Raw genomic sequence first — 15,818 nt, 5'->3', positions numbered from 1 at the left:
TTTGGTACCAGGAGTAGGGTGCTGCTCTAACAGATACCTAAAATATGGAAGGAGTTTTGAAACTGTGAACGGATAGAGGAGTGGCAGCAGCAGAGAACCTGCAGTGGTGGAGAAGCAGCAGTGGCAGAGAACCAGAAGGAGCAGAACCAGGAGACCAGCGCGAGATGGCACTGGAGCCGACCCACAGAGCGAGAGAGCTGACTGCCTGTGTGCAGGAGGCTTCCTGGCGGAATGGAGTGCCTCTAAGTACTTATCGATAGAGCTACAGAGCTTTGGAACACTTGCCCCGGCAGGGCAGATGTGGGCATGAAGCCGGAGGGCCGAGAGCCCACAGGAAGCAGAAACTGAAGGGACAAGAAACACAAGAAGCTAAGCTTCCTCAGTCTCAAAAGTATGGCCATGACCTCAGGGGTTTCAAAGGGTGGAGCCATGGCCTCTGTCGTTTCTAAGGGGGTGTCACCACTCCGATGGACTAGGGAAATGGTGCACCTAAAGCCGAGGGAGCAGAGTTCCCATCCCAGTGAGCCTGGAAGGCAAAGCTGAAGCCCAGGGCTGAGAAGCCTGCATTCAGGATCTGGAGAGTGTGGCCAATACCTAGAGTCTGGAGGGCAGGGCCATTGTGTAAATTGCCTCAGAGAACAGAGGATTATTTTCAAAGCCTTAAGGGCTAATGTAATGTGTTCTGCTTACTTGCTTGGTGCCTGTTATCCCTTCTTTTCCTCCAGTTTCTCCATTTGTAACGGAAATGTCTAGCTTGTACCTGTTCTACCATCGTACCCTTGGAAGCAGATAACTTGTATTCTAGATTTCACAGATGAAGAGGAATTTTTGGATTTTAGACTTGGAGTTAAAACTTTTGCTGTGATATGATGGGGCAGATATGTTTTGTATGTTGCAAGGATATGATTTTGGGGGGGCCAAAGGGTAGAATGTCATGGATTGAATTATGCCCCCCCCCAAAAAAATTTGTGTATCAGTTTGGCTGGGCCGTGATTCCCAGTATTGTGTGATTTTCCTATATGTTGTAAATCCTGCCTCTGTGATGTTAATGAGGGAGGATGGGCAGCAGTTGTGTTACTGAGATAGGACTCAGTCTACAATATTGGATTGTGTCTTGAGGCAGTCTGTTGAGATATAGAAGAAAGAAGCAAGCAGAGAGACAGGGGGACCTCATAACCCCAAGAAAGCAGTGCTGGGAGCCGAGCGCGTCCTTTGAACTCAGGGTGGAGAAGCTCCTAGTCCAGAGGAAGATTGATGAGGAGGCCAACAGAGAGAGAAAGTCTTCCCCTGGAGCTGATGCCCTGAATTTGGACTTTTAGCCTACTTTACTATGAGGAAATAAGCTACTCTTTGTTAAAGCCATCCACTTGTGGTATTTCTGTTATAGCAGCACTAGATGAATAAGACACTTTCCGATTTGGATGCCCTTTGTTTCTTTTCCTTGCCTTATTGCTCTAGCTAGGACTTCCAGCACAACGTTAAATAAGAGTGGTGATAAACAGCATCCTTGTCTTGTTTCTATTGTGAGGGAGAATGCTTTTAGCCTCTCTCTGTTGAGAATGATGTTGGCTCTTGGTTTTGTATAGATGCCCTTTATTATGGTTAGGGATTTCCCTTCTACTCCTATTTTATTGACAGCTGTTATCAGGAATGGATGTTGGACTTTATCAAATGCGTTTTCTGCGTCAATTAAGATGATCAGGTGATTCTTTTCTTTTGTTCTATTTATGTAGTGGATTACATTGATTGATTTTCTTATGTTGAACCATCTTTGCATACCTGGTATGAATCCCACTTGGCCATGGTGTATTATTGTTTATCTTTGAGGTTTTTAGAGGCACTAAGAATCAGCAAACTATAGCCTGTGTACCAAATCCAGCCTGCCGCCTATTTTTGTTAAGGCCTGGTCACCAGTCTGATGGGCTACTCTGTGAGCCACTGAGTCCAAGCTGGGGTCCTCTCTGTGCCTCTTTCCCCCTCCACTCCCAGTGCTGTTGCCTGGTGAACAGCTGTGTCTTGCTGCTGCCCAGGGCCTCCGCTGGTGGCCATTGCCAAGCACTGAGTCATGGAATTTCAGTCTAGGGGTTGGCAATCCATTGAGTTGCCTCACCTCTGGCCAGCTGCTCAAATTGTATTCTGGCTGTCTGGAAACAGAGAAGGGCATGCCAGGGTCTGGGTGTCACTGGGATAGAAAGTGAAACTGACAGTGGTGGCCATATACCCCAACCTGCCTCGGCCCACCCTTCCCTTGGGCCGGTGGCTTTTTGTCTCAAGTATGTTTCTATTGGACGGCAGCCTCAGATGGCCCACCATAGACATTTAGGGCTAGGCAGGGCAGGAGTTTCCCTCACTGTATTTTACCTCTTGCTCTGCAAAGCTTAAAATATTTTTTGTCAGGCCCTTTACAGAAAAAGGTTGTGAACGCCTGCACTAGAATATCACAAGTCTAGCCTTTCAGCCATTCTGTAGTTCACAACACTTAAGTAAGCTACATAATGGTAATGTTTTGTTGTAGAATCTTAGCTCTTTACCAGTCTTTCTGTTTGGTCGGGAACTATTAGACTCTTACATGATAAATCTGATTTAGTCACAGTCCTAACCTATCTTCCTGCATATCTGTATTGTTTTCCTACTGGTTCAGAGGAAGAGTATTTGTTTTGTGCAAAGTAAGCCATCCCACTTGGTTGCTGCGAGGGCCCTTGGGGCAGAGACCATGACTTATTCAAGTTTTTATCTGTTGTGACTAACATCAGGCTCAGATCACATTTACTGGATTAGCTCATTATTAATGAGGAGTGAATGTGTTTTCTTCATTACGATTCCAGTGATTAACACAAATTTTATGCTCAAAAATAAGTGTATTAGTTTCTCTTGAGATACAAATTTGTACTTTTTTTAGGATTAGCAAACAATTTGATTCAAATGGTTATTTGGGAACTTAACTTTTAATATAATTACTACTTATTTTTTGGTGGGAATTATATTTTGGGGTAAAATGGTTTTGTCTTGAAATAAATCAGTAGAAGTAAATATATACAATATTTTTGAGTGCTTGTTATATGCCAGGCACTGTTGTTAGCACATTTCATGCATTTACTTATTTATTCTTTCCCTCAGAATATTATTATAACTCTCATTTTCAGTTGAGGAGACCAGCACAGAGAGGTTAAGTAACTTGCTCAATGTCCCTGAGCCAGTAAGTACAGAAGCTGGAATTGAAACCCAGGCAGTCTGAATTCCAAGACTGTGCTGTTAACCATAGTGTGAACATCTGGCTTACCCAGCTATAGCTGGACTCCCCTGCCCGTTTAGATTTAGATAATATTTCCTGTAGAAGTCTAGCACCTTGCCCAAGATTTTACATTCCTGTAGATGGCTGTTGCTCCAAATGCCTGCTTTTACTGAGTTAGTTTGTTTGAAGAATCTCTAGCTGTTCCAAGAGAGGACTTTGCATCTTAGCAAGGAAGACATCTTCACATTGAACATTAGCCAACTTGGTTCTTAAAATTGACTAATTTATTTAATAATAAATATATATTTTATTGTATAATATTTGATACATGTAACATGTATAGATTATGACACCCATGAGCCCACTACAGAACCAAGAATAACCAACAAAAACCAAACCTGTTGCTGCTGAGTCAGTTCCAACTCATGGCCTCCCCACGTGCTACAGAGTAGAACTGTTTCATAGGGTTTTCTTGGCTGTAATCTTTACAGAAGCAGATCGCCAGTCCTTTCTTCTGCAGTGCTGCTGGGCTAGTTCCAACCACCAACTTTTGGTTAGTAGCCAAGAGCAAACCATTTACACCACACTGGGACCTGCTTAAGAGCATTAGAATCTTTAAATTATCACAGTGTGTTTACAGAAATGTGAGAAAGGTTGGGCTAGGGAATTTATTTGTTCTAAAGGTGGTTTTTAGCTCACAGGATTTGGCTCCTTGGTTTGGAGCTTTAGGGTCATGGTTTCATGAGACATCCCAATTAATTTGCCTAATAAGGTGTTTAATGTTTCTATTCTACCTCCTAGTTCATTGTGTAGTGCCTGGGGTCTTAGAAGCTTGCAAGCAGCCATCCAAGGCACAACTGATCTCTATTTGCCTGAGCAACACAGGAGAATCAGGAATAGGAAGAGGATATGGAATGTGTGGCTAATTGCCTCCATGAACAACAACTGCCTCCTTTGCCATGAGACCAGAAGAACTGGTGCCCGGCTACCATTACTGAACATTTTGATCGAAGATTCTCTAGAAGAGTCCTGATTAAAAGGAGGGAAATGCAGAACAGAATTTCAAATTCTTATGGACTCCAGACTTTCTGGAGCGATGGGGGATGGATGAACCCCTGAAACTATTTACCTGAGATAATCTTTAAACCTTAATCCAAAAATATCCCCTGAAGTCTTCTTAAAACCAAACAATAGTTTAGCTTAACTAGTAAAAAATGTCTGCCTTGAGCATTATGTTCTTTTAAGAACTATCTACATGAGATCAAAGTTACAACAGCAACTCAAAAGATTAGATAGGAACCTTAGGTGACAGTGAGTTTATGTTAATGGAGGAGGAACAACTCAGAAAAGGAAGGTGAGAATGGTTGCACAACTCGAAGAATGTAATCACCGTCACTGAATTGTCCACGTAGAAATGGTTGAATTGGTGTATATTTTGCTGTGAGTATTCTCAACAGTAACAAAATAAATTTTAAAAAAATAAGAAAAAAAGATGATTATTAGGTATGGCTGTTTTTTCTAATAGTGAATCATCTGCAATATATCTTGAAGTTAGTAAATTTGGGTGCTTTTCTCAGTGTACATTAATCAATTCAGGAAAAAAAACCCTCTTATAAATATTGTCACTCTTACTCAGGCAAACCTAGTCAGAGGAATATTTTATTTTATACCTTTAGCAGAAAGCATTCAATGCAGATCACACGTCATTCACTTGGTACGTATTTATTGGGTGCTGTTTTGTGCCAGGCATTGATCTAGGCCCCGGGGGTGGACAAAGCAGAGCCCCTACCTTTGTGGAACTGATGACGTGGGGGCAAGAGAACGTGCCTCAGGTACCGGGAGCGCAGTGAGGGGGAGTTGAGTGTAAGGCGGAGTGGGTAGGTGGAAGGTGGTTTATTTGAGGGGTGCACGTGTAGGGAGGTGTGGCCAGGGAAGGCTCTGTGGTGTCCGAGCGGAAACCTGAATGGTAAGGAATAAGCATGTGGGCACCCGGGGAGCGTTCCAGCAGACTGAACAACAAATATAAAGGCTCTGTGGGGAACAGGGTTGGAGTGTTTAAAGACAACACATACCGTTGTCCACTCTTCTGTTCTCCAGGGATCCGAGATGTTTCTAAATGGAGCGAGAGAACAAGAAAGCCTCTAGAAGCCTTATATGGGTATGACTACTTGGCTCAAACCTGTGAAAAGTGGGTGGACGGCATTCTGCAGTTCAAACATCTGCCAGACGGTAGGTTGCATAAACTGTGTTCCTCGGCTGATTAGAGAGGATGAGAGAGGACACCTGAGTTTCTTTCCTGATATTCTGGAATTCTCAGTGATTATGAGTTCACTGATTATCGTTACATATTGATGCATGAAAGAGGATATTAGTATTGTATACAGTACAAGTTATTGTATAATAAATCTGCCTTAAACTAGAGACAGAACTGTATATATATAAAGGTCCACATTTTTCACTCTTTAATAACAGATTGTTCTCTTTTCCTTTCAATTCTTTGTGTGTGGTGACAAAATAATCCTCTAGAAGCCTCACATGGTTTCTATTTTCTAATTCTGGGATGGGTAATTAGAAAACAAACAAGCCTCAGTATATACCATGTTTTTTCCTTGTTGCACTTCCCTCTGTTGACTAGGACAAAAAGGAGGGACTTTTGGTCAGGACCTTCAGTCCCAGCAGGATTAGCACGAGGATAAGAGTACTGAATTCTTGCCATCTTCAGAACTACGTTATATGACCTTAGCCATAAACAGATGTCTCCATTTCTTTATCTGAAAAATTAACAAGTTTTCCATTTATAATAAGAATTGACATCTCTAAGAGAAATCCTGAATTAAAGTTTATTTTTTATGTAAGTATTTACATTTGTAACCTTTATTTTTCTTATTTTTAATTGCTGAAAGAATGGAGAAGCTAAAATCTAGTCTTGGAACACATTCAATTTAAAAATGGCAGTAATTGAAGTACCAGTTTAATCTATTAGGTAATGATTTTCAGAATGAGTTATTTGTCACAACTTTCACAGTGCAAAGGGCATTTGGATGTGTTATTCTTTCTTGTTTTTACTTCAGAACAGCAAATATGTGCTTTGTAATGATCCTGTTCAAATGCAGTGTCCCCCCATAGAAACAGATCCTGGAAATATGCTTCCCTCAGCTCTTAAACAAAAAGTTCCATAAGGCAGTGTCTAAGAGAGCACTCCATTAAAGAAGGCAGATTTGTTAACTGTAAGCTTTTATGCATTATTGAAGGGAGCAGTGAAAATGTGTGAAGATTCAAAGCAGAGCAGAAAATTCAAAAATATGTCTTGATTTCGAGGATCTAAACACACCCCTCCTCCATTGCCATCAGGTCAATCCAACTCATAGCCAGCCTATAGGACAGAGTAGAACTGCCCCATAGGGTTTCCGAGGCTGTAATCTTTATGGAAGCAGACCGGCACATCATTCTTGTGCGGAGGAGTGGCCAGTGAATTGCTGACCTCCCTTCTGTACTAGCTAATGTAACAGGAACGTTGTTTTCATCAGTGTGCCCTCAGGTTCACGGATGATCAGTACAGCACAGGGGTGAGTGCACGGCTTTGGAGTCAAATAAACCTGGATTTGAACTCTGGCTTTGCCACTTGTTTTGCTGTTAGAATAGATTTAGGCAGATTACTTAGCTCCACAAAGCCTCATTTCCTTATCTGTAAACCGGAGATAAAAAATACCTACCTCATAAAGTTGTTGTGAGAGAATTAAATGAGATAATACATGTTAAGCTTTGGCACAGAACCAAGTACAGAGTAAGTGCTTAATAAAAGGTTATTATTATCATGAAAGTATTTAATTTACGAATAACTCTACATACTAAATTAGTGAGAATGTGTAATTACTTTTAAATGTTTACCAGATATTAAATTGTTTGACTTGTTCCTGACACACAATGAATGCTCAGCAATCCTGGCTTTAATCATCATCATCATCGCACAGTGGGCAGTGCATGTTACCCCAGGGACAGGAAAGGGAAGCTTCAGAGACCTAGAGAAGTCTTTCCCTGGTCAAGACGCCACCTTCTCAGTTAGCAAGCAGTAACCCCCACCCTGACTGAGAAGGGGAGAGGCCTAGTGGCTGGACAGTACCTCTGTGGCCTGGCTCCCAGCTTCCTCAGAACTGCAGTGCTTTCTCCTTGATACAGGCAGAGGAGGAAGGAAGAGAAGGAGAGAGGAGCTAACTTACGGAGTACCTGCTGGGTGCCAGGAGCCTTAGATACAGCATCTCTTTTCAACCTCATGACAACCCAAGGGAACAGTGGTTACCGCTGCTTGACCAAGGAGGGAACCAAGGGTCAATGAGGTTAAGGGGCCACCAAGAAATGGCAGTGCAGGAACCAGAGCCCAGGTTGCACACCTTCAAAGCCCAGGTGCTTTGTATGCTATTATTTGCCTTGAAAATGTTGTTTTAAGTGGTAGGTCCTTGTAATCGCTCAGAGGTATATTCATCAGGAATATAGTGGGAGCAGTATGGGTGCTTATTTACCATGTGTAAATTGTAACTTCATGGTAAGCTGTATAAGCTTTGGAGGGCTGGCTGGGACCCCAGTTATCATTTAAGATGTGATTGTTAAAAAAAAAAGCTTTTCAAGAGCCAACCACCTACCATTGTTCTCCAGACTGGAATCTTCCCCTATGTAATGTAGAGTTGTGGGTTTTTTGTTTGCTTTTTTTCCCTACTGTTTTTACATGAATTATGTGTTTAAACCAGGTAAAACTGCTTATTTACTAGTAAAGCTTAGAACAAGAGCAGAGAAACTGAAGAGGAAACCCACAGAATGTTAGAGCTGGAACGAACCTTAAAACCAAAATCCAGTTGTTGTGGAGTTGACTCTCAATCATGGCAACCCCACGTGTGAGAGTAGAACTGTGTTCCACAGAGTTTTCAACGGCTGATTTTTTAGAAATAGATCCCCAGTTCTTTCTTCTTAGGTGCCTCTGAGTGGACTCAAACCTCCAACCTTTTGGTGAGCAGCCGAGTACATTAACTGATTGCACCACCTAGGGACTCCAAGAAGGACGTTAGGTGGCATCTAATCCAGATGGGTGACTTAACAGACATGAACACAGTGGTTCAGAGAGGCAATGATGTACCTGAGCTCCATTCCTGCTTTTTATAATGTAGAATGGTTACATGAAAGCAAATTCTTTGTGCTGTTTTTCAGGTAATATCTGTCAACACTTGCTGCCCCTCGTTCAGTGCCCCACTTTGATTGTGCACGGGGAGAAGGACCCATTGGTCCCACGTTTCCATGCTGACTTCATCCACAAACATGTGAAAGGGTCATGGTAAGTCCAGACCCCGGTGCAGCCCTCTGTGCCACAGAGGCTTAGAGAGTAAATGGAGCAAACTGTGGTGAGGAAAAGAAAGGTGAGATGCTGGGGCTTTTAAGGTGTGTGCCCTTACCCCTATCTTGCCAATATTGTTGTATTTCAGGTACTATGAAAATACAGGGGACAAGAAGCCCTGTTTTGTGGGTAAACAGTAAATGGAAGGAGAGGATTCTCAGATCAGTATCTCTTATTGTTGTTCTGAATGGCAAATGTGCTAATACTATTCCAACATGGATTATAATTTAGATTTATGTCAATCATTGTGAACTAAAATAATATAATTGTGAATTTTCAGATTAGTTTTTCATCACTTAAAAGAACTATCTGCTCAGTAAAGAAAATCTGTAAAATCCAAAGAAAAAACCAATCATCCATTCCTTATCACCCATTTAAATACTGTTGTTATTAACATTTGTGTTTTTTCTTTCTAGTATTTTTTTACATAGATACAAAAAAATAAATAAATAAACTCATTTCTGTAGAGTCAATTCTGAATCATAGTGACCCTGTAGGTCAGAGTAGAACTGCTGCCCCATATGGTTTGCAAGCCTGTAATCTTTACAGAAGCAGACTGCCACATGGTTCTCCTGTGGAGTGACCGGTGGGTTCAAACTGCCAAACTTCCGTTTAGCAACCGAGCATTTAACCACTGCACCACCAGGACTCCTTACATAGAAAAATTTTATATATATATATATATGTAATATATATATATATATAATATTAGTCATATTCTGTATTCAACTCTGAGTCCTGCTTTTTTTCACTTAACATTGTGTTCTAAGATTTTCATGTTATTCAGCCTTAAGTAAGTACATGCCATAATTAGAACCTGTTACTTGGAGTCACAAAATACCAACACATACCAAGACTTGTACCTAAATAGCAGGTACATGTCACTTGTTCTTTTTGTCCTTATTTCTGCCAACCAAGCTCAGGCTTCTGAGAACTTTATAAAATAGGGCAGCAGACATTCTGTCATTCAATCCCATAAATTTTTGTGTGAAATAATAATTTATATTTTAAATACTTTGACAGAGGAGCCAGGTTTTGCTGTAATTTACATCAAGATGAAAATTCGAAGTTGAATAAGTTGTGTGTTTCCTTTACATATAATGGATGCACACACTGGAGGAGGAAATGAGATCTGGCTGGAAGATGGGTGGCCTGGGTTGTTACAAAGGTTCTAGAAAATAAACATACCAGTGAGCATTGGCCCTTCAGAGACTCTATGTTCATTCTAGAGATGCAGTCATTACTTAGGACGTCTTTGGAATTTGACGGAATTCTTTTGAAACTGGGTTTATTAGCACCTAAGAAAATCCTTATGCCCTCCCTCCTTCCTCTCTCCCTCTACTAACCCGTGTCTGCTAAGTGCCAGCACTGCTCTTCATGGCCCTTGTCTTCAAAGCCCCTGCAATCCAGCAGAGAAAGCAGACACAGAAACAGTCGCACTGCTTCTTACTCATACTGTTCTGTGACATACTTGAACAACAGACTTCTGTGAGAATTTTAAATGTGAGAAAAATGCCTCATATTTTACAATAAAATACAACTGTCATAACCAATGGTACAGAAGGGAGAAGTTCAAGCTACACTGAAGGCATTGGCGAAAAGGCTCCAGGAATGGACAGAATTATCAATTGAGATGTTTCAGCAGACAAATGCAACACTGGAAGCGCTCACTCGTCTATGCCAAGAAGTTCGGAAGACAGACAGAAATTTGGCCAGCTGACTGGAAGAGATCTATATACGTGCCCATTCCAGAGAAAGGTCATCCAACAGAATGCGGAAATTATTGATCAATATCATTAATGTCACACTCAAGTAAAATTATGCTGAAGATAATTAAAAAATGGTTGCAGTAGTAGATTGACCAGTAATTGCCAGAAATTCAAACTGGACCCAGAAGAGGACGTGGAATGAGGGATATCTTTGCTGATGTCAGATGGAACCTGGTTGAAAGCAAAGAATACCAGAAAGATGTTTACCTGTGTTTTATTGACTATGCAAAGGCATTCAACTGTGTAGATCATAACAAATCATAGATAACATTACAAAGAATGGAAATTCCAGAAACTTAATTGTGCTCATGCAGTCATTCAAACAGAACAAGGGGATATCGTGTGGTTTAAAATCAGAAAAGGTGTGCATTGGGGTTGTATCCTTTCGCCATATTTATTCAGTCTGTATGCTGAGCAAATAATTTAAGAAGCTGGATAACCTGAGGTATATAGATGACAAAACCTTGTTTGCTGAAGGTGAAGAGGGCTTGAAGCACATACTGATGAAGATCAAAGAGTACAGTCTTCAGTATGAATTATACCTTAACATAAAACAAAAATCCTCACACCTGGACCAGTAAGCCACATCATGGTAAATGGAGAAATATTGAAGTTGTCAAGGATTTCATTTTACTTGGATCCACAATCAATGCCAATAGAAGCAGCAGTCAATAAATCAAACAACATATTGCATTGGGCAAATCTGCTGCAAAAGACCTCTTCAAAGTGTTAAAAAGCAAAGATGTCACTTTGAGGACTAAGGTGCACCTGACCCAAGACATGATATTTTCAGTCGCCTCATGTGCATGCAAAAGCTGGATAATGAATAAGGAAGACCGAGAAGAACTGATGCATTTGAATTATGGTGTTGGTGAAGAATATTGAATATACCATGGACTGCCAGAAGAACAAAGTCTGTCTTGGAAGAAGTACAGCCAGAATGCTCCTTAGAAGCAAGGAAGGATGGCGAGGCATCGTCTCACATATTATCAGGAGGGACCAGTCCCTGGCGAAGGACATTATGCTTGGTAAAGTAGAGGGTCAGCGAAAAAGAGGAAGACCCTCAATGAGATGGATTGACACAGTGACTGCAACAATGGGCTCAAACATAGCAATGATTATGAGGAGGGAGCAGGAGTGGGCAGTGTTTCTTTCTGTTGTACCTGGGGTTACTGTGAGTCAGAAACAACTTGACGGCACCTAACAGCAACAACCCCATAAACCTTTATAATTCCTATATCCTTATAGCATTTTATAGTTTAAAAAACATTTTTACATACAATGTCTAATTACACCTTAAAACAAATTTATGAGTACATATTATCCTTTTTTATAGATGAGAGACTCAAGGCAGAGACATGTTAAGTAACCTACCAAGGTTGCACAGCTAGTAAATGACAAATCTTAGATTCTTTTTCTTTAGATACAGTGCATTTCCCCTACAGCACAGCTGCCTCCCATAAACATACTCCTATTTTAATATGATGGTCAGATGCCTGGATTAATTTACTTGATGATCTTATTGTCTTCTAGCTTCATAAACAACCAGGTTTTTGCACACTGACGCTTCTAGTAAATGCAGTGTGTTCCCTGCATTCAATAAAAGTCAGGCTGCAAAGAGCTTAATTTAGATAATTCTGTTCCAGACCCATCTCCTAGCCACAGAATGTATCAATATGGGAGAGAAACACACGCTTACCCCTTACCATTCAGATGTTAATTATTCTGGTAGACTATTTTATGGTAGATAAGTTTCGTATAGCAACATTCTTTGGAACAGTGGGGATGAGGGTATAGTGTTAGCACTGATTGTCTAAGAATGGTTGCATTTCCCACCTACTACCTCCATCTGCTAGAACAGCCCTTCATGTTGCATGTGCCTGCCTAGAACACTGTTGGTTTATCTGGACCCCACAAAAGGAAGGTGGATTCCTTGAGCACCAGAATCCTAATGTGATTCTACGTACCAAGCCATCGGACAACACAGAAGCAACTCAACCATGGAGCAAGCTTCCAAGGAACTTGATACTTGTCATCAAGGGATATTTATAATTAAACCTATAATTTATAATTTAATTTATAAGTAAACTTAAAGACAGTCTACCCCTTCAAAGAATTTGCCAACAAATAGATATATGTACGAAACAAATACCAACCCGCCCTCTCTCTCATAGGGAGGCTGAATAAAGGACAGATTTGTTCAGCAGACCTGCTTCCTGCTTGTGTTAATCTCCTTCTTTCTTTCTTTGTGGGAGAAGAATCATAGAATCTCTTTGAAGTAAAGAGGTCTTAGAGAGTATTCAGGTTCAGTGGTTTTAAAATTTGTTTCTAGGCAGTTGAACCCTTTCTCCTAATGAACTCCTATGTAAAACCAAAAAACCAAAACCCATTGCTGTTGAGTCAATTCCAACTCATAGCAACCATATAGGACAGAGTAGCCTCATAGGGTTTCCAAGGCTGTGATATTTACAGGAGCAGATCACTAGTTCTTTTCTCCCACAGAGCAGTTGGTGGGTTCAAACTGCTGACCTTTTGGTTAGCAGCTGAGCGCTTAACCACTGCACCACCAGGCCTCCTTAACTCCTGTGCAGAAGTCCAAAATATAAAACAAATTATGAGTTACTCTAATTGAAACAGTGATTCTCCTTATCCTGACCCAGCCCATTCCCACCCCTTCATATGCACTCCTCTCTCCTGGATTGACACATGGAGCTTGCTCACCACTGTCCCATCATAGACTTGTGCCACCTGCAGACCAGACCAGCCCTGCTCTCAGAGAGTCTAGCTGAGCAGAGGTTGGCCCACCAGACCCTTAGAGGTTGGATGAGTGACTGGCCATGTAGGCCAGGGGCTGTGCTAGCTCCTAGGAGGATGTGGCTTCACAACTAGGTGGGGCTCTCGCACACTTCTGGGCAGGGGGGTGCTCCGACCTCAGGCATGGGGGCCAGGCAGAGGGCAGGGTCAGTGTTCAGCTCCAGTGCCAGTGATGGCCCTCTGCCCAGACTCCCTCTTAGCTTCTGAATAAAAAGGGGCTGTTGCTGGCAGCCAGGCATGGATGGCCTCGGAAGGATGCTGCGTGACAAGGACACCCTGTTAGCCACAATATTGCCCGGCTTCCATAGTGGAAGAGCCAGCAGCCTTTTTTGGTTTTCAGCTGAAAAAAAGAAAAGTCACAGACTTAACTGGCAACGTTATGGGTTCACAAATAATTTAGAGTTTTATCACATTAATCAAAGTGAAGAAAAAATGCCACGGCCCATCACTTACGGCCTTGTGCATTTCTGTTGCTCTCAGAGCTTCATTTGTTAGCTGTGAAAGGTCAGAATGAAGAAGGAAAGGTAACACCTCGGGGTAGCAGGGCCACTGGTTTGTTTGCATTCCCACCTCCACCCAGAGGAGCGGGAGGAAGTGAGCACTGAGTTTATACTGCAGATTCAGCGTCCCCTCATCCCTCACTAAGGAGCCCTGGGAGCACGGTGATTAAGCACTCTGCTGCTATCTGAAAGGTCAGTGGCTGGAACCCACCAGGTCGTCTTCCAGCTGGGCCAAATGCAGGGAAGAGCCTGGCCCAGCAAGAGGAACTCACACTCTCTCAGGAACCAGAAGACTGGGTGCTGTCGAGTCCTCTCCAGCTCAAGGCAACCCCATGTTTGTCAGAATAGAACTGTGCTCCACAGGGTTTTCAGTGGCTAATTTTTTGGAAGTAGATCACCAGGTCTTTCTTCCAAAGCACCTGTGGGTGGACTTGAACTGCCCACCCTTCAGTTAGCAGCTGAGCACGTTAACCATTTGCACCACCCAGGGGCTCCTACCCTCTTAGAAGCCTCTACACTTCCTGGAGAATGTGATTGTTTGAAAACCACTCTCGAGGAGCATATGATGAGATCCTTTTATTATCTAGGTGAGAATCTCAGTCACCAGCAGAGTACTACATTGCCTTCACAGCTATATATTTATGCCCGTCTATATATCCGGCCAGAATTTAGAGACCATCTGAAGAATAGATTTGACACGTTGAACACTAATGACCGAAGACCAGATGAGTTATGGAATGACATCAAGGACATCATACATGAAGAAAGCAAGAGGTCATTAAAAAGACAGGAAAGAAAGAAAAGACAAAAATGGATGTCAGAAGAGACTCTGAAACTTGCTCTTGAACGTTGGAGAGCTAAAGTAAAAGGAAGAAATGATGAAGTAAAAGAGCTGAAGAGAAGATTTCAAAGGGTGGCTCGAGAAGACAAATCGAAGTATTATAATGACATGTGCGAAGACCTGGAATTAGAAACTCAAAAGGGAAGAACACGCTCAGCATTTCTCAAGCTGAAAGAACTGAAGAAAAAATTCAAGCCTCGAGTTGCAATATTGAAGGATTCTACAGAGAAAATATTAAATGATGCAGGAAGCATCAAAAGAAGATGGAAGGAATTCACAGAGTCACTATACCAAAAAGAATTGGTCAATATTCATCCATTTCAGGAGGTAGCAAATGATCAGGAACCGATGGTATTGAAGGAAGAAGTCCAAGCTGGCACTGAAGGCATTGGCAAAAAACAAGGCTGCAGGAATTGATGGAACACCAGTTGAGATGTTTCAACAAACAGATGCAGCGCTGGAAGTACCCACTCATCTTTGCCAAGAAATCTGGAAGACAGCTACCTGGCCAACTGACTGGAAGAGATCCATATTTATTCCTATTTCCAAGAAAGGTGATTCAACCAAATGTGGAAATTATCAAACAATATCATTAATATCACACAGAAGTAAAATTTTGCTGAAGATCATTCAGAAGCGGCTGTAGCAGTATATTGTTGGCATCTTTCAGAGACCCTTGGGATACCATTAATAATAAACAGAAAATTCAAGCCAGATTCAGAAGAGGACATGGAACGAGGGATATCATTGCTGATGTCAGATGGATCCTGGCTGAAACAGAATACCAGAAAGATGTTTACCTGTGTTTTATTAACTATGTAAAGGCATTCGACTGTGTGGGTCACAACAAATTATAGATAACATTTTGAAGAATGGGCATTCCAGAACACTTAATTGTGCTCCTGAGGAACCTGTATATAGATCAAGAGGCAGTCATTCAAACAGAAAAAAAGGATACTCGGTGGTTTACAGTTAGAAAAGGTGTGTGTCAGGGTTGTATCGTTTCACCATATCTATTCAGTCTGTATGCTGAGCAAATAATCTGAGAAGCTGGACTATATGAAGAAGAACAGGGCATCAGGATTGGAGAAAGACCCATTAACAACCTGTGATAATGCAGATGACACAACCTTGCTTGCTGGAAGTGATGAGGACTCAAGTCTTCTTACTGATGAAGATCAAAGACCACAGCCTTCAGTATGAATTATACCTCAACATAAAGAAAACAAAAATCCTCACAACTGGACCAATAAGCAACATCATGATAAACGGAGAAAAGATT

At 41.7% G+C, this 15,818-nt stretch overlaps 1 protein-coding gene across 1 annotated transcript in view; it reads left to right on the top strand.

The window, feature by feature from the left end:
• Positions 1-15,818, top strand: part of BPHL (biphenyl hydrolase like) — a 31,211-nt gene that overhangs the window by 12,032 nt on the left and 3,361 nt on the right. The window contains exons 5-6 of the mRNA XM_023741737.1: positions 5,330-5,461; positions 8,429-8,552. Coding sequence (XP_023597505.1) covers positions 5,330-5,461; positions 8,429-8,552 — 256 coding nt within the window. The remainder of the gene's footprint in view (positions 1-5,329; positions 5,462-8,428; positions 8,553-15,818) is intronic.

This window comes from Trichechus manatus, unplaced genomic scaffold (genome assembly GCF_000243295.1).
Source record: "Trichechus manatus latirostris isolate Lorelei unplaced genomic scaffold, TriManLat1.0 scaffold00188, whole genome shotgun sequence".
Classification (NCBI taxonomy): Eukaryota; Metazoa; Chordata; class Mammalia; order Sirenia; family Trichechidae; genus Trichechus; species Trichechus manatus.
Note: the sequence above shows the minus strand (reverse complement) of the source record. Positions and strands in the feature narration are given on the sequence as shown.